Source organism: Camelus ferus, chromosome 21 (assembly GCF_009834535.1).
Source record: "Camelus ferus isolate YT-003-E chromosome 21, BCGSAC_Cfer_1.0, whole genome shotgun sequence".
Taxonomy (NCBI): domain Eukaryota; kingdom Metazoa; phylum Chordata; class Mammalia; order Artiodactyla; family Camelidae; genus Camelus; species Camelus ferus.
The window spans coordinates 19,064,393-19,080,458 of record NC_045716.1 but is presented as its reverse complement, the minus strand read 5'-3'; the positions used below and the strand labels follow the sequence as shown (position 1 = coordinate 19,080,458).

General features: G+C 39.3%; 1 protein-coding gene across 7 annotated transcripts; it reads right to left on the bottom strand.

Annotated features, from left to right (window-relative positions):
• Positions 1-28: 28 nt before the first annotated feature.
• LOC102518488 (C-reactive protein) lies at positions 29-15,858 on the bottom strand. Of its 7 annotated transcripts, none has more exons than XR_004313953.1 (7): positions 15,694-15,858; positions 13,699-15,443; positions 9,117-9,306; positions 6,731-6,844; positions 4,714-4,870; positions 3,934-4,060; positions 29-2,257 (listed from the first exon to the last, which is right to left on the bottom strand). XR_004313953.1 is itself a non-coding variant. In XM_006178265.3 (2 exons), the coding sequence occupies exons 1-2, from the start codon at positions 15,755-15,757 to the stop codon at positions 14,830-14,832; spliced, it is 678 nt and encodes a 225-aa protein (XP_006178327.1). In that variant the 5' UTR covers positions 15,758-15,858; the 3' UTR covers positions 11,376-14,829. The 7 variants fall into 7 exon arrangements, 1 of the variants encoding a protein (XP_006178327.1); XR_004313955.1 differs by having other exon boundaries at positions 29-635; XR_004313954.1 differs by lacking the exon at positions 4,714-4,870.
• Positions 15,859-16,066: the final 208 nt, after the last annotated feature.

Below are 16,066 nucleotides of genomic sequence, written 5' to 3'. Positions count from 1 at the left end.
ATAAATTTAAAGATTTAATTGTCTTTATTCAACAATTCATGAATTGGGCAACATTCCATCTAGCAGATAGAAAGGAACTTTGAAGAGCTGTACAGAATGAAAGCCTTTTATAGATAGAAGAAGGTGGGAAGAGGAAGTTTCTAGCAAAGAGTGGATTATTTCAGGCAAGGTCAAGTTCCTTTGCGGAAAGAGAGGGGTCTTACTGGGTGTATTACCTCTTTAGCTCTGGCCTGGTAATTCCAGACTGACAGGTTACAAATCACAATCCTGGGAGAGGCTGAAACTGCATTTAGGTTGGTTATTACATCTTGATTTGCTGACATGGGGCTTAACACAAGAGGCTCCATTTGAGGCCTACTGTCTCTCTATTTTTTTAAACAATTCCACCCTTTTCATCAGCCTGAGAGATACTGATCAAAATTTAAGGCATTAGCCCCACTCTCAGCTACAGCTCTGTAGTTCTTGCATCTTTCGCTGATTCTGTGCAATATTCACAGGTCATGATGAGCTTTTTGCTGAATCTCCATGATATTCACAGGTCATGCCTTCAGGTTGACAAGTTTTCAGTTGGTCATTTTCTTCATTCCTTTTCTGATGTTCCAGCATAGGGAGAGCATTTTCTTGACGGTTGGCATCTGCAAACGTGCATTTAAAGCTTTTGAGAGAATACAGCATGCCAGAGAGACTACTACGATTATTACAAGCAGGATTACTGCAGATGTTTGCAGTGTGCACTGGAGCCCTGGTCCCCAAGACCCAAACCAATCAAAATCAAACAAGTCAAAGAAAGACCCCATTGAAAGGGTCACCTTTTTAAGCCAAGTGACTTGCTCAGTGGTCTTTTGTAGCTGAGTCTCAACTCCCCAGAGTGTTAATCCAGGTGCAGCAGGTGGCATTGACTGCAGCACAGACACCGCATTGCTCAGCTAAAAGATAGTCAAGATCTGTCCTATTATCAAGAACAACTTTGGCCAGAGAGTCTAGGGATTTTTGTTGGACAGCTGTTGCTTTAGCAGTGAACTCTGCAGTATTTTCAAGAGTTAAGGAGGGGTTTCCGATTATAGCCTCATTTGTATTCATTCCTAACCAGGGATGTTAGGACCTGCCAAAGGAAGCAAATTCTGAATCATGAATGCCTCCTGGTAAGTTCTTTCTAACCCGATGATGTAAATTCAGAGAAGTTGACCAATAAGTTGTATCAGTTTGTTTGCGGATAGTTAGGGGCACAGTAAGATAACCTAAGAAGCTTTGCCCAGTTATATGCCAGGCATCTAGGCATTTGTAGGCTCAAGGAGAATGACAACCACCAAAGACAAAGATAAATCATCCTTTCAGGGCACAGAGTACTCCCGCTAAGTTGGCACTAGCATCATGGACAGATCAGAGTTTTTGATGACAAATCCAGCAGTCCAAAAGATTACTCCTCTTAGCAATGGCCTGGGAAATATGGATGATGACATTATCTTTCTAGGCCAATGTCAGAGTGAAAGGATGGAAGAGAAGAAGCAAGGGTTTCATGTTTAGTTGCAGCATGAAGTCTTGATCCAGTGTTTGGGTGGAAGCAATCTATATCAATGTCGGCTGTTTATCTTCCTCCTCGATTTGATTTTGATGTCTCTTAGCTGGTGTGCAGGACCAGGAGTCAAATGGAGCCAACTTTGACTTTGAAAAGTGTACCTAAGGTTCAAGTCCCTGAATTTTGATTACTATTTGGGTAATGAGGAGGATCATGAGTTCCTTCCAAAGAGATTCAAGGGCAGTCTTTGTTCTTAGTGATTCCAAATCAGAATGGGAGAAAATTGGAAACATTCATTTGGAGATTCATAGCTAAATTCTTCAGGAAAATAGAAGAACTGAGGATTCAGTCCAATTTGCAGATATATAATAAAACTTCAAAGACAATTAAGGATTAGAACTTAATATCTACAAACATGCACACATAACTTTTCTCTGTATAAACCCCCATTTTTTATCAAAGATAATCACAGTAAAACTAGCTGGTTTACATTAAACTTGGCCTGATTATTTACATAAATGCAGCAAGAATGGCAATTGACCATATGAACTCTTTTGAAGACTGCTCTGTTGGAACTTTGTAAGCAGAGTACCAGACCAGTTTTTCCAAAGGGTTTTATTGACTCCATTAAGTCCACCTTCCTTAATGCTGTCTGGTCATATCGGAGCTTATGTGTGTCTCTCTCAAATATGACATTTCAGTCAAAGCCTCGGTAATATAACCAGTGTTTCCAATTGTATCCTGTTATAGGGAGAACAGATTCTTATTGAATTTATGTAAATGACTAACTGTAATACCATGAAAAGAATATTCAAGAATTTTCAAATTCTGGAGGGATCAGGTAGAGAGGAAAAGTAAATGTTTCATCTTTGTTTACAAAGGTATACTTTGCCAAATTGCTTTAGGTCATAGATAGCTTAAGAAAAAGGTTTCCTGGAATCTTGAAAAACAAAATATTAAGGAACCAGCAATGTTTCAAACAAAAAGTCATGCAAAATTTTAATCATCCTCCTTAATTCATTCAGTCCCATGTAATTAATATTTGTCCTGCTCGAATGCAGCTTTTCCATTAATTCTGTAAATTCTTACTCAATTCAGTTTTATGGTCTTAAAGTTATCAGAAACCTGTTCTTGTCAAAGCCCTTTTCACTAATCTTCTCAAAGATGAAGCACATTTGCAGAAACACTTTTGCAAAAGCATCTGAGTAAAACAATAACTGTCTGTAAATGACAAAAGACTTTAAAATGCCCATGGTTAAAGATCTATTGAGAGCTCATTATAATGGAATTGACAAGGAAATTTGGCTATTTCTGTGACACGCAACATATTAAGATAGTAACTGGAATTAATGGCTGATAATCATTATACCAGGATATATCAGATTTCTAGGAATTTTACACAGTTTTGAAAAATGTATAACATACACTTGTACAAATACAATATAAAGAAGGCTTAGTATTGCTTCTTATTTGCCAATGCTTCCAATGTAATTTAACATATCAAGGAAGTCTAATTTGTTTACCATATCCCTTTTTATAAAAAGGAAAGAGAACAATTCTTTTGAGATTGTCCAGCGGTCCTCTGGAATATCCAAAATTTAGTTTGAGGTTAAATAGACTTCATTTAGAAATTGATTTGGGGGAAGATTGTCAAAAATATCAAAGGGTTTTAATGCCCTTGGTCAAATAGGATCATAGGTCTTTGCAAAACAATACTTAGTTATCCACTTAACCATAATGACAATTAAAGACTTCAAAGGCAGATACAGAAAGTTAAAGAGTTGTAAAGAAGAACATAGCTCTTTTAATAGAGAATACTCAGCTTTCTTATCTAATCAAAAGACATGATAAAGATAGCACAGAAAATTATTTTGAAGACACAGAATCTTTGTCTTCTAGGCAATTACTTTAGAGGTAAGAAAAAAATCTTCTACAATCTCTTATCAAGAGCAGACCACTAGTTCAATAAAACTTTATTGTTTAAAAAAAAAGAAAGCCAGATTCTAATTTTGTACTTGCTTACTTTTGATATTAAAATTCATTCACTCAAATAAATTCATTCCCATCTTAGCCAGTCTTGACCATGCATAAAATTCCTTACTAAAGATTCCTTTTCCACAGATCTTCTACAACTTTCTTCCTTACATTCAGATTTTGTCCTGTTTTTTCTGTTCCCCATTCTGAAATAACTAGCCTCTCTTTAGAACAAAATTACTTTTATTTTCCTTCAACAAAATGCTTTTCCATTCCTCTAATACTTTCTTTTACTTTTAAAAACACATCTTATTTTCTTTACATATGGAGATGTGTACCTCATTATTTCTAGTAGTTTTAATCACATATATTAGAATTTTCTAACCTTAGAGAACTTAATTTTTAGTGAAATAAAGAAGTAACAATTGTGAACTGTCTTTTACCTTAGCATTTTGTGGCATGGCAAATTTATAAATTCTTTCTGTAGTTTTTAGAAACGTGCTTTCTCATAGTAGATTTCTCCATGTGGCACAAAACATGTTTACTAATAGAACCAAATATCTCGTTCTTCTGTAAAAGGAAGCCCAAAGGGGAAAAACCTATGTTCAGTAATTAATATTTCAGTATTTTATACCTTTTTCCCACTTGCATCTATTTAATTCACTTGTTCTCAACAATTATGTTTAAATTATTCATGAAAATTTCATCATATCAAGTTATTTTTCTTTCTGAGAAATTTTGAAACAGATAACATGAACTTATTTGACTAGTAAACCCAGGTAGAATAAAAGTTGTATGTTAGCAATATTTTCAATGTTGATAACTCTGAAGACATAACTCTGTAGACATTTTAATTAAACTGACAAGCTTAAATTAGCACTAAAATTGAATATTTTCCCAGATTGTGTGAACTTGAAAAGCATTTGAGTTAGTTTCTATTATATTTCAGAAAATTTTAAATTATTTAAGTGCTTAATTTTCTTTAAGCCAATTAAAAAGAGCTCTTTAACAAATTAATTTTTGGCAGTACTATCCAGAGGTAGAAAAATATCATACATCTACCACACACATACATAAAGACACACGTGAGAGATGCAAACAGAGACTTTATAGCTTTTGTGATAATATTACTGTCACTAACGAGATACAATAATACAAAATTCACTAGTTACAAATAAAGTTGGATCCAAGTTGTTATGGTCGACTGAGTAAGTTAAGGTTACCTGCTCAGATGGCTTTCACTAATATTTGCGGCAAAGACACTCAAAAGATTTTTCATTCATCTAAGTTCCAAATGACTTCTTCCTCTTTTGTTTTCCCCCTGAGAAGAATTACCTCCCTGGAGTTTGTACTTTAAGGAGATGGCCTAGATAAGAATTCCTAGAGAAGAGCAGGAAGAACTTATTTATGTCTCATAAGCACAGGGAAAGAAAGCAAGTTCCTCCAAGAAGAACTTTGTTTCTTAAAGTGAAAATTTTTGTAATACTTTACAAGCTTTTTGAGATACATAGAGGAAGTTTTGGGATTGGTAAAAAGAATAGGTGGATTTTGAACTGTTTCTGGAGAAGATAAGAGCAAGTTGCTTTTAATTACTCAAAGAATTGTGTTGCAGCCTAAAGGGTACCAAGGGGCTGATCCTGCCATTGAATCTGATTATCTTCCATTTGTATCCCCCACCCCATGTATATAGTTTCATTTTAGCCGATGGGAAAAGTCCTGATAACTTAAAAGATATCCTTTTAAATATCTTGTCAGTTTTTAGCCAAGACAAATAAGTAAATATTTCTGACAGTATTGAACAACCTCTTGGATCAAGAGGGGTCCCCCAAAGAGGGTTCAAGAAATATTTTATTCCCCTCTACACCTGGCTACAGACAGAGATCTGGGAGAGCTGACTCTGATAAGAATTCTCACCTTCTGCCAGTCTTCCCATGATCCCCTCTGCAGGTTCCAGTGTCTACCAGAATTTGGCAATGTTCTTAATTAATTTTAATTTTAGTTTCCCCTTGGATATGTAAAATAATAACATAATGATTCAACAGAAAAATCCCTCAGAGTCTCATCAGCTCTAGGAGAGACCTATACGGGTGCCTCCATTGAAAGTAGACACGGGTTTCTGTAAGGCCACTTTTGCCCTACAGTTATGTTAAGACAATTCAGACAGAGGATTAGTAGGCTCTGAGTACTTAGAGGAAGATAAAGAGGAACAGTGGGAATCACATCAGTCTTAGACTTTTAGGTAATTCTTGTGTCTTTGATTTTTCATTAGCCTTTTGCAACAAATTTTTTCAATGGAAGCTGTTTTGGAATTTTGAAGCCTTTTGGAGGCTTCCGCATGCCAATTAAAACAGGACTCCTATTCTACTTGTTTAATTTGGGAGTCCTTGCTTTCAAGTGCACATCTAATTGGAACATTCCCCATGATGGCCATTGTAATTCTAGATTGTTTTTAGTAAAATTTTGCCATTTTGTAGGTATTTACAGTACTTTCAGTTCACAGACATAAAATAAGCAGGTGTGCCAGAAGGTGGCATGCTCAACTCTTTTGAGTTCAAGGATTCCTTCTTTTTTCTTTTTTTTTTTTTTTCCTAGCTAAGCCTTTGAGTCCCTCAGAGCCAAGCTAATACCTAAAAGCAATGTGCTGCTAGGTTGGAGATTGTGTGATGTTTTACAGTGTACCTTGTTGCATGGAAATTTTCTTGAGGTTGGCAGCTAATCTAGCATCAATCTCACCTGTTCCCCTGTTCCATGACCAGTTTGTCCTAAATGGGAGTGTTAGATTTAGATGGTGAGCCCTCTAACAGATTTTTAAGTGCCTGGCCATGCTCACCAATTTTGTAGCTGCTTTTTTTTTTTTTTTAAGCTTCTAAGATTCCCATTAGCAATAGCTTTTATTTACTAGACCCAGTCCAGCTGAAGTTGGACCCAGTCTGATCCCAAACCCAGTCCAATTTTTCGGTTGGACCCAGTCCTACTCCATCTGGTAGCCACCAGCCATTCCCAATATGGAATTTGGGGAGTGTGGGAAGGACTGAACCAGCAGACCCCAAAGAATGGGGCTGCAGACTGGGGTTCCGCACGACAGAGAACTCAGAGACCGAGCCATGGATCGTTCCTAATGTGGAATCTGAGGACAAAACTAAGGGTGGAGATTTCCAAGCAAATAAGGAAGTGACTGGCAAGCCAATTAGATCAGGAGCTTGAAGCAAAGAGCAGAACTCAGAACACAGAGGAACTTACCCAGGGACCTATTGAAAAAGGCAGAACTAAGAAAGGTCCACAGGGACCACTCCCACGTTTGTCATCTCAGAAGCTGTTGGAAATCCTCTTCAGGTTCTGTCACCGATGCCAAATCTGTTAAATTAAGTCAAATTGAACTGAGTGAATTTAAAGATCTAATTGGCTTTAAATTCAATGATTCATGAATGGCAGCATCCCATCTAGCAGACAGAAAGGAGTTTCAAAGAACTGTACCAAATGAAAGCCTTTTATAGACAGAAAGGGGTGGGAAGAGGAATTTTCTAGCAAAGAGTGGATTGTTTCAGGCAAAGTCACCTTTCTGTAGGGGAAGAAAGGGTCTTATCAGGTAGATTACCTCACAAGTCCTGACCAAGTAAATCCAGATTGACTGGTTAAAGGTCACACTTCGGGGAGAGGCTGCCGCTGCAATTAGGTTAGGTATGCTGATGTGGGGCTTAGCATAAGTGACTCCATTTTGGGCCTGTTGTCTCTGAGAGACTGGGTTTAGAAACCACAGCCTGCCCTCTTTCCCAGACTACAACCACTCTCCGATACTGGCCATGTTCCCTAATTTGGCTTTGCCCAGGAAACTCTGATGCAAGAGCCCAAATGCCATCTGAAGCAGTGCCAAACTGTCTGGAAAAAAGCACTAGGGAGGCTAATGACAACCAAGAAACACCGTGGCAGCTTCTGCGTGTTGCTTCCCTGCAGTCACTGCACCCAGAATCTGGGTTACCCTCCTGGCAAGAGCAGCCGTGGCTGAACTCTCCCGGGCTTGGACATCTGAGATGGCTCTGACCTAGGTCTGCCCCACTCTGACCTTATATGTGCAGTAGTCAGGTCTCAGCTGATGGGTAAATGATTTTCCAAAATTGCTCCTTGGAGCCATGAATCAAAGCTCTAAGAGCAAATAAACCAAGACAAATCACAAGATCAATATGGGTTATTTATTAGCAACTCCATGGTGCCTACCGGTGCTCCAACATCTCTGTGTGGCAGTGCTTGGTAAATTAAAACAGTCACATTCTGTGAATTCTCCATTCTGGAGAAATTTATAAAAAAGTAAGAGAGCTTTTACTGACAAAGGCAACCATAACACCACTTAGGATAGTGGAAAATTAGAAAACTTGGGCATGTTTAAGTAAATTGTATACATCTACATCCCCTAAATAGAATGGATAGTCATTTAAAGTGTTGGTTGTGAATTTTATGCTACAACATGCAAAAATGCTTATAGTACTGTAATATGGGAAAAAATAACATATTTGTGTATACACTATTTTTTTAAGAGAAGTAACTCATTTAGAAAAATATCTATTAGGAATACTCCCCAAAAGTCAGTGTTCTTATCATGGTAATAAAACTATGAAGGATATTTTTCTCTCCTTAACAACATTTCCATAATGTGGTTATATTGCTTTTAAAATATAGTGTGTGTGTGTGTGTGTGTAATTAAGAAGTAAGGAAAGAGAGAATAGAATAAAATAGCCCTTGAAGTTCCAAAAGCTACTGTTTCTCTTTGTGAATAGGACACCCAGTCTGTGGCTATTTGTCTTTAATCCCAAAACATTACAATTTCATGTAAAGAGAATCTTGAGCTTTTTCATCATGAGTTTTCCCATTGCTATTCAATAAGAAATTGATAATAGACATTTCTTATGTGACTGGAAGAACTGACTGACATATGGATAGCATATTCTAAGCACAAAGAGAAAAGAACTCTTACAAATGATAGTACATTTCTGGAAAGTCTTATTTTTAAATGATGCATAGTTAAATTTTCTTTTTAATAACCCTTTCCTAAACTCTTTGCATCTTATTTTTAAAATATAAGACTGGCTTAAAGTAATTGCTTCAGAAGCTTTTCTCTTCTTACTCTAACCATTTGCCCGATTAAAGATACATGCATAACTTGAACAGGAAATATATTATATATATAATTGGTAATATATTGGGACAAGGAAGGAAAGTGTTTTGCCAGGACCCAAACTGCCTTCTTGTTAGCATTGGGTTTCTCAAGTAAGTCAAAAGAATGCAGCTACTATGGGTAGACTCTTTGGAAATGTTATTGATTTCAAGGAGCCTACCACATTATCAGAACTGTCTCCATAATGGATATTCTGAACGAGGCTGAAAACTGAAAAAGAAAGAGAGGCAGAGAGACAAAGAGATAGGGAGAGTGAGAGCTAAGGCAATTGAGAAGAGAAAGAGAAGAGAAAGAGAATTTGAGAGACCTTCCCCATGAACCATTTCACAAGTCACCTCTGGTTCCAGTAATCTGTCCAGGCAACACTGTAACTGCTCATACCATAAGACAGAGTATTGAGTGAACTTTATCAGAAGAGAGGTGTAATAAATCAGCTTGCCGTGTGATGTTTTCCCTTACCTCAGATATGTTTGCTTGGGGATCCTCTCCTCTCTCTCTCTCTCTCTTTTTTTTAACAGCTTATGATGCTCTGGTGAAAATACTTAAGGATCTCAGCTTTTCTAGACATCTTGACACTTTGGTGTCTCCCTGACATAAAGCCCTCGTAGATCAGACAAACACCTCAAATTGAAGAAACCCCAAGTATCACCTGGGGATAAAGAAAAGCATTCCAAGACAGAGTGTTTGTTATCACAGCGCAGCTGTATTGAATAAATAAGAGCATGATAAACATAGAACTATCACTTTATTTTAAAGCAAGGGACGCATTGGTCAGAAACAGCCATGCATCCTGTCAGAAACAACAGTAGTCTTTTCTAAGCTATTACTCAGCCTAGAACAGTGGATCCCGAAGCTGCACTGTTGGAGACTTGGCTGCACATTGTACTCAACTAAGGAGCTTTAAAAATACTGATTGCCTGGCTTTCAAAACCAGAGAATCTGCTGTCATGATCTGGGGTGTGACCTGGGCAACTGGGTTTTTAAAAGCTCCCCAGGTGATTATAATATTAGTATCTAAAGTTGAGAATCGCTATCCTAAAGGATTTCTCATACAATTCCATGCCTTTGATGAATGCTTCCTGGAACATGAAATTATGTCTAAGGGCATACCTAACAGTGGAAGAGGTAGGGGCTTCCAAGTCAAAGAAGAACTTTGACAGTGTGTTAAGGACATAATCTGCCTAATGTTATGTTGACTAGGAGGCTGGAGAGGATTTTTATGTGCAAGTCTCAAACATACAATAACAAAGTGAGAAGTTGGGATATTGCCAGTGCTCCCCAAATGGTAGTTAACATGCTGGATATATGACATCCTGGAATGTCTTCCCCATGAGAAAACATGCATGATCCCCATACTCTCCCTCTTCCACTAGGGGTATAAGTACAGTGGATGAACTTTTATTGCATGTGGCAATAGAAAACAGTGGTTAGAAGCACGGGCTTCTGTAGTCAGACCACCTAGGTTCAGTCCTTTCTCTGGGCAAATTAGTTAACCTCTATAGACTTCAGTTTCCTCATCTGTAAAACAAGGACTTAACCTCATAGGTTTGTCATTAAACAAATAAATATACATAAAGGGCTTAATGCATGGGATATGGTAAGAGCTCAGTACGTGTAAGGTATTTTTAAGACTGCCTGTGATCTGCCCTCCCTGTGTGATTAAGCAATTACCTCCCTGAGAGTGGTGATGTAAACTTAGGAGATCACTTATCTGTGTGTATTAAAGGACTCAGTTACCAGGGGGAAAGAGGGTAGGGAGGGATAAATTGAGAGTTTGGGATTTGTAGATACAAACTACTATATATAAAACAGGTAAACAACAAGGTCCTACTTTATAGCACAGGGAACTATATTCAATACCTTGTAATTACCTATAGTAAAAAAGAATATGGAAAGGAATAAAAATATATGTGTGTATAAATGAATCACTATGCTGTACATCAGAAATTTACACAACATTATAAATCAACTATACTTCTAAATAAATAAATTAAATAAAATAAATAAACTGACTGACTGACTGACTGACTCAAGGTAGAGGGAATGACACTGAATGAGTCCTCAGATAATGCACCAGAGGTAGGCTAAAGGGATAACCTGAGTCAAGATGTGCTAGGTCCTTCTTTAAAGATCACCACCTGCCTTCAAGCTTATTAGAGAGCCAGGTATGTCTCCCAAACAGGACATCTGAACTGTCGGGAAGATACTAAAGTAATGGTCCTAAAAGCATTGGGCAAAAGAGCTTGTGAATTGTGGATTCCTGGGCTCTAACTCCAGAGAGCCTAACTTAGTAGGTCTGGGGTCAATGAATCCACACTTACAATAAACACCTCAGGTGATGATGCTTGTAATCAGCAGACCACAATTTAAGAATCACTGGAGCAGGAAATCTATGAAATTTGTGCTAGGAATCTGAATTTTCTGAAGAGAAGGGCTAGAAAGCCCACCTAATCCACTTTCTGTTACAGGGGAAGCGAAAGGATGCATAGAAAAGATGGAGGTGAAGAACCACAAGGAAGGAGCCCAGGTGAGTCATGCCAACCCACCTGAGACTAGAGGTTGGTTATCTTAGGATGAAGTTATTCAGAAATCAATACAGCATTTCTCTTCTTTCCCTGGGATTCTCTGAAATTTCCTCTGAAATTGATACTTTGGAAACCTGAGTATTGGGTATTGTTGTTGATCGTGTTGTTGTTTTAATGATCTGGAGTTACTTGCTTTTTTTCTTTTTTTTTTTTTTTTTTTTTTTTGGTCTATCCTTGATTCTCTGGAGCACATGAAACTTGAGGATAGTGAAAAGCTTAAGGAAAAAAATCACAGACTTGTCATCCTACCTAATCCATTTCCATCAGGCCCAGCTTCACTTCTGAGGCAGCCTGCAGTCTCTGCTCCAGGCCCTGAACAGACCACAGGGAAGGTGCTTCTCCACTCATCTGGCTGGAGACCATGCAAGGCTTGTCACCCTGACTGAGGAGGCAGTATTTCTCCCTGACACACAGGGAGGTTTAAGTGCCTGATCTGCACATCACCATGTTGCATCCCATGCTAAGGTGCTCACACTTAGGCCTGCAGGCCTGGACCTGAAGACCTAGCTCATATTCTTGTACCAAACACGGCTGTTTTCAGTCCCTGAAGGGAAGTGTGCTGTCAGGTAGCAGCATCCAGCATTTCCCCGTGGTTTTACATTTACAATCTCTGACGTGTGTGATGGGTCTGCCCACTTCTATTTGGACTGTAAATGTACTACAGGATCTCTTCAGGGGCTGGGCTACTGCCCCTGTCACACCTGAGCTTCATTTCATTGATGGACGTGTAGAAATCCATTCTCCTACCCTCTCTGAAGAAACATTTATTGTCTACTGTGCATATGCCCTCTGTATAATTTACCTCACTTTTCTCAAGGAAGTCTTGTACAGTAGTTTTCACTGTAGGTTTTATATATCATTTGGTCTGTCTTTATAAATTCTGCCTTAATACCTAATTTTATGTCTGAATAAACTGAATGCAAAATCCCTGCTATAGATGAAATCCAGGGCTAATAACATAACTTTATTAACATCAGCTAGAAGTGGCCTCACTGGACAATTGATCTGACTCTCCATTTACTGTGAAAAAGAATTGCTTTAGAACCAAGTCACCCAAACCAAAATCATCCTCTTTGGCAGTTGTCATCAAACATTTAATTAAATGATGTCAAACAATTCTATATAGTACAATACACCAGTTACCTTGGGATATATTTTCTAACAAGATTACATTGAAGTATCTACCAGTAAGCGAAGTTGTTTAATTTAAACATTCTAGGAATGCTTTATTGAAATTTTTTAATGTTCACTGAATGCAAATACCAGCTTTAAAATTTTTTCCTAGCTAAAATTATTAGGGCCAGAGGCCATCCACTAAACTATGTGTAGTAAGGTACCAGTAATTGAATTCTGAGAAAAATATTAACTCAGTCCACATCCCTGGGGATTTGGGATGGTCTTCTATAATTAAGACATATCTCCTGACTGGATTCTTTAGCTATAAATAAGTGTCAACCCTCTCCTGCTTAGCTGCATGTCAGGGTGTATAGATCTGCCCTAATTAGACAACAGAGAAGATTGGCACTCACTTGTTTGCCCAAGAATGTATCCTTTACTTCTGTGCTTCCAAATGGTTATCAAAGTCAATTAGTGGAATCAATATTCATAATTCAGATTCATAAATTGATCCTCCTAATATTCTAAACTTAATTTTTAGCAAATCAGACCCTTCAATTACTGTCAACCCAGACCAATTCCCCAAAATAGTATTTCGATAGTATGTAATGATCCTGTGTTTAGGGATATCATACAGAACTGCCTAATAGTAATAATCTTACTTGATTCTTTTTAACAACTCTTTGAGCTAATTACTATTATTTCTTCCCACTTTACAAGTGAGAAAACTGAGACATAAAGAGGTTATGTTCCCTAAGGTCACACAGACAGTAGGTTGTAAAGCCAGGATTTGAACCTAGGCAGTCTGACCCCAGAACTAGTCTACCATATGCCTTTCCTAAACTATTCGATATACAGGGAGCCCCCTATCTTACACTTGGATGTGACCTCTGTGGAGTAACTTCAATAGCTCACCTAGTCCTGAGAGGCCGTGGTGAAGGACATCTCTGAAAGAAAGCAGCAGCCATCATCTTTGAGGGACCCTTTTCTACAAGGGACTCAAGCAGCCTGGGAAAGTGTATTCTAGTCATTGAGCCTGACAGCAGATTCTTGGATCTCAATGATCTTTAGTTTTTGTTCCTCAAACTGGAGTGATGATAAAATGAGAGTTTTAAACCCCCACACCTGGCCTCACTTGAATTACCAGCCATCACAAAAGAGGGGCCTGTCAGAGAGAATACCTACTGGAGGTTCTAGAAGAGGTTCAGTGCCATAGCTATGTTATCACAGGACAGGTAAGGAATGGTTGGTCTGAACCCACAGGGACTTGATTTCCAAGAATCGTTAGAGTAGTTAGTCACCACTTTAAATGCAACCATCAGACAACAGCTCAAACTCACTAAACAGGGGCTTTATTGGTTCATGTATCTGGGGAGTCCAGGTTTGGTTCCAGGCAAAGCTGATCCAGAAATTCAAGCAGTGCAGTCAAGGCTCCATTGCTCTATCCGTCCCTCGGCTCTGCCGGTCCCAGCTTGGCTTCTTTCCTCACAGTCTTTCTCCATGTGGCAAACAAGGTGCCTGCTGGTGATCTCAGCTTGGAGTTCCAGCAGAAAGATGTCTCATTCCCAAAGTTCACAAATCAACCTTTGGGAAGACTATAATTGGTCCTGCTAGGAACATGTAACCTTCCCCCCAAAATCGCTAAACAGAGGTGGGCTACTCTGATAGGACAGCCTGAGGCATACCCACTCTGTGGCCTGGCTATGTGTGGGAAGAGTGTGGAGACTCAAAGTCCCACGTGGTTCCTGTGGAGTTGGAGAGAGTTTCCCAAAAGAACCGTAAAATTAAGAAATCACTATGAGAAAACAAAAACGATGGCTATGTCAGCCCTTGGCAGTAACAGTTAAAGTAACTCTATCTAGATATGTCCCACTTTGCCTAGGAAAAGAGATAGGGTCTTCTCTACTAGTTCAATTCTGATTGCCTTTCCAGGGTACTTTGAGAAAGTTGAGGAACTGTGCAGTAGGGCTAGATTTCCCATTTCAGAAGACCTGGGCCAATGTCATAACTCTGAGACTGAAGAGCCCTGTGAATGTGGGCAAGTCCCTCCTACTTTCTGGGGAGTCCTGGATAGGAAATTAGATAGAAGTCCAGCGCTCCCTTCTCAGCTCAGAGAAAGACTCACTGTTTCACTTTTTAAAAAAACAAAAAACACTTCTCCTTTCAGAATCCCGATTTTCTCATCTAACTGAGGGTAAGGGATTATCTCTAAGATCTTTTCAATTTAAAAAAAAATTAACAAAAACAAAAGCACCCACAATTCTAAGCCTGCTAGACAAAGCTTCCCAATATAGTTCAGAGTCCCCCAAGGCAGACACTTAAATTTCATCTCCAGTATTGAGGAAGCCAGAGCAGGGAAGCAAAAAGCCTGTGTTCACAGAGCAGGCCCGCAGTGTGTATACAGGGGGTGGGGAAAGTCCAGAACCACAAAGTGTAATTGCCAGGAAGCACCCCCAGGTCCATGGCATGGCTCAGGACCACAGCTGATGCTTGACGAACACCTCACAGTGCGCTTCATACTTCAGTGCCCGCCAGTCCAGGACATTAGGACTGAAGGTCCCACCAGAATGTACAGTTCTAATCTCATCTGGTGACAGCACAGAGTCCCACATGTTCACATCTCCAATGTCTCCCACCGAAGACTGGTTTTTATCATATCCCGCACCAAATGAATCCTGATCCTGCCCCAGGATGATGCTTGCTTCTGTCCCCAAGGAGGTTCCCTTCTCCAGACTCTTCCTCACCATGGGCTTCCCATCTATCCAGAGCTCTGCAATCCCAGAGTCGGACTCCCAGCTCACACAGATGTGGGTTGGAGCCAGAGGGTTTTCAGGACTCCTGAATACTACTTCAGTCCCATGCACTGTTAAAAGATACCCTCTACCCTTAGACCAATATATGAGGATCTCATTAGCTTGTTTCTTGGTGGCATAAGAGAAGATGCTGTAGCTACGGGTCAAGGCCAGTTCTGAGTAGATATGGAGACACACAGTGAAGGCTTTGAGTGGCTTCTTTAGTGGTGCTTTCAGGGATACGTAGGAATTATCTGACTCTTTGGGAAACACAAAGGCCTTCTTATGCATGTCTCTGAGACAGAAAACAGAGAAATGAGAAGTTTCTTAGCTCACAAAGATCTATCCCTTAACATATAATAGAGTTTAGGATCAAGAAATAGACTGATTCTTCCTTAGTTACACACACACACACACACACACATACACACACACATACATGCTCATCCATGCTGGATATTCCCCTGACTTTAGTTTGTATAATCTTGGGCCCCAACCCCATTGCTCAGATCAAATCCCAGGTATAGCCTGGGCAGCCCCTACCTGTCTGGCCAAAAACATTAAAGAAGCTGATCAGGACCAGAGAACACCACAACAGCTTCTCCATGGTCACTCTCTGCTGCCAGTGTTACCAGAATCTTGATTCACCCTCTTAGAGAAGATGTTTTTGGTTGAAAGCTCAGGGACTAGAGGTCCTGGATCCCTTGCCTCAAGGCCTCCCCATCATGCCTTGGATTTATATCCAAAGGAGTCAGGGAGTCTGTGCCACTATGTAAATGATTTTCCAACACTGTCTCCTGCGGCAAGTGTAAGGGCTCTGGGAGGAAGGGAAGCAAATAATTCCAAAACAGAGAAATCAATGTGGGTAACTTATTACAAACTCCTGTAACCACTGAATCACCAATTCTTTGTGACA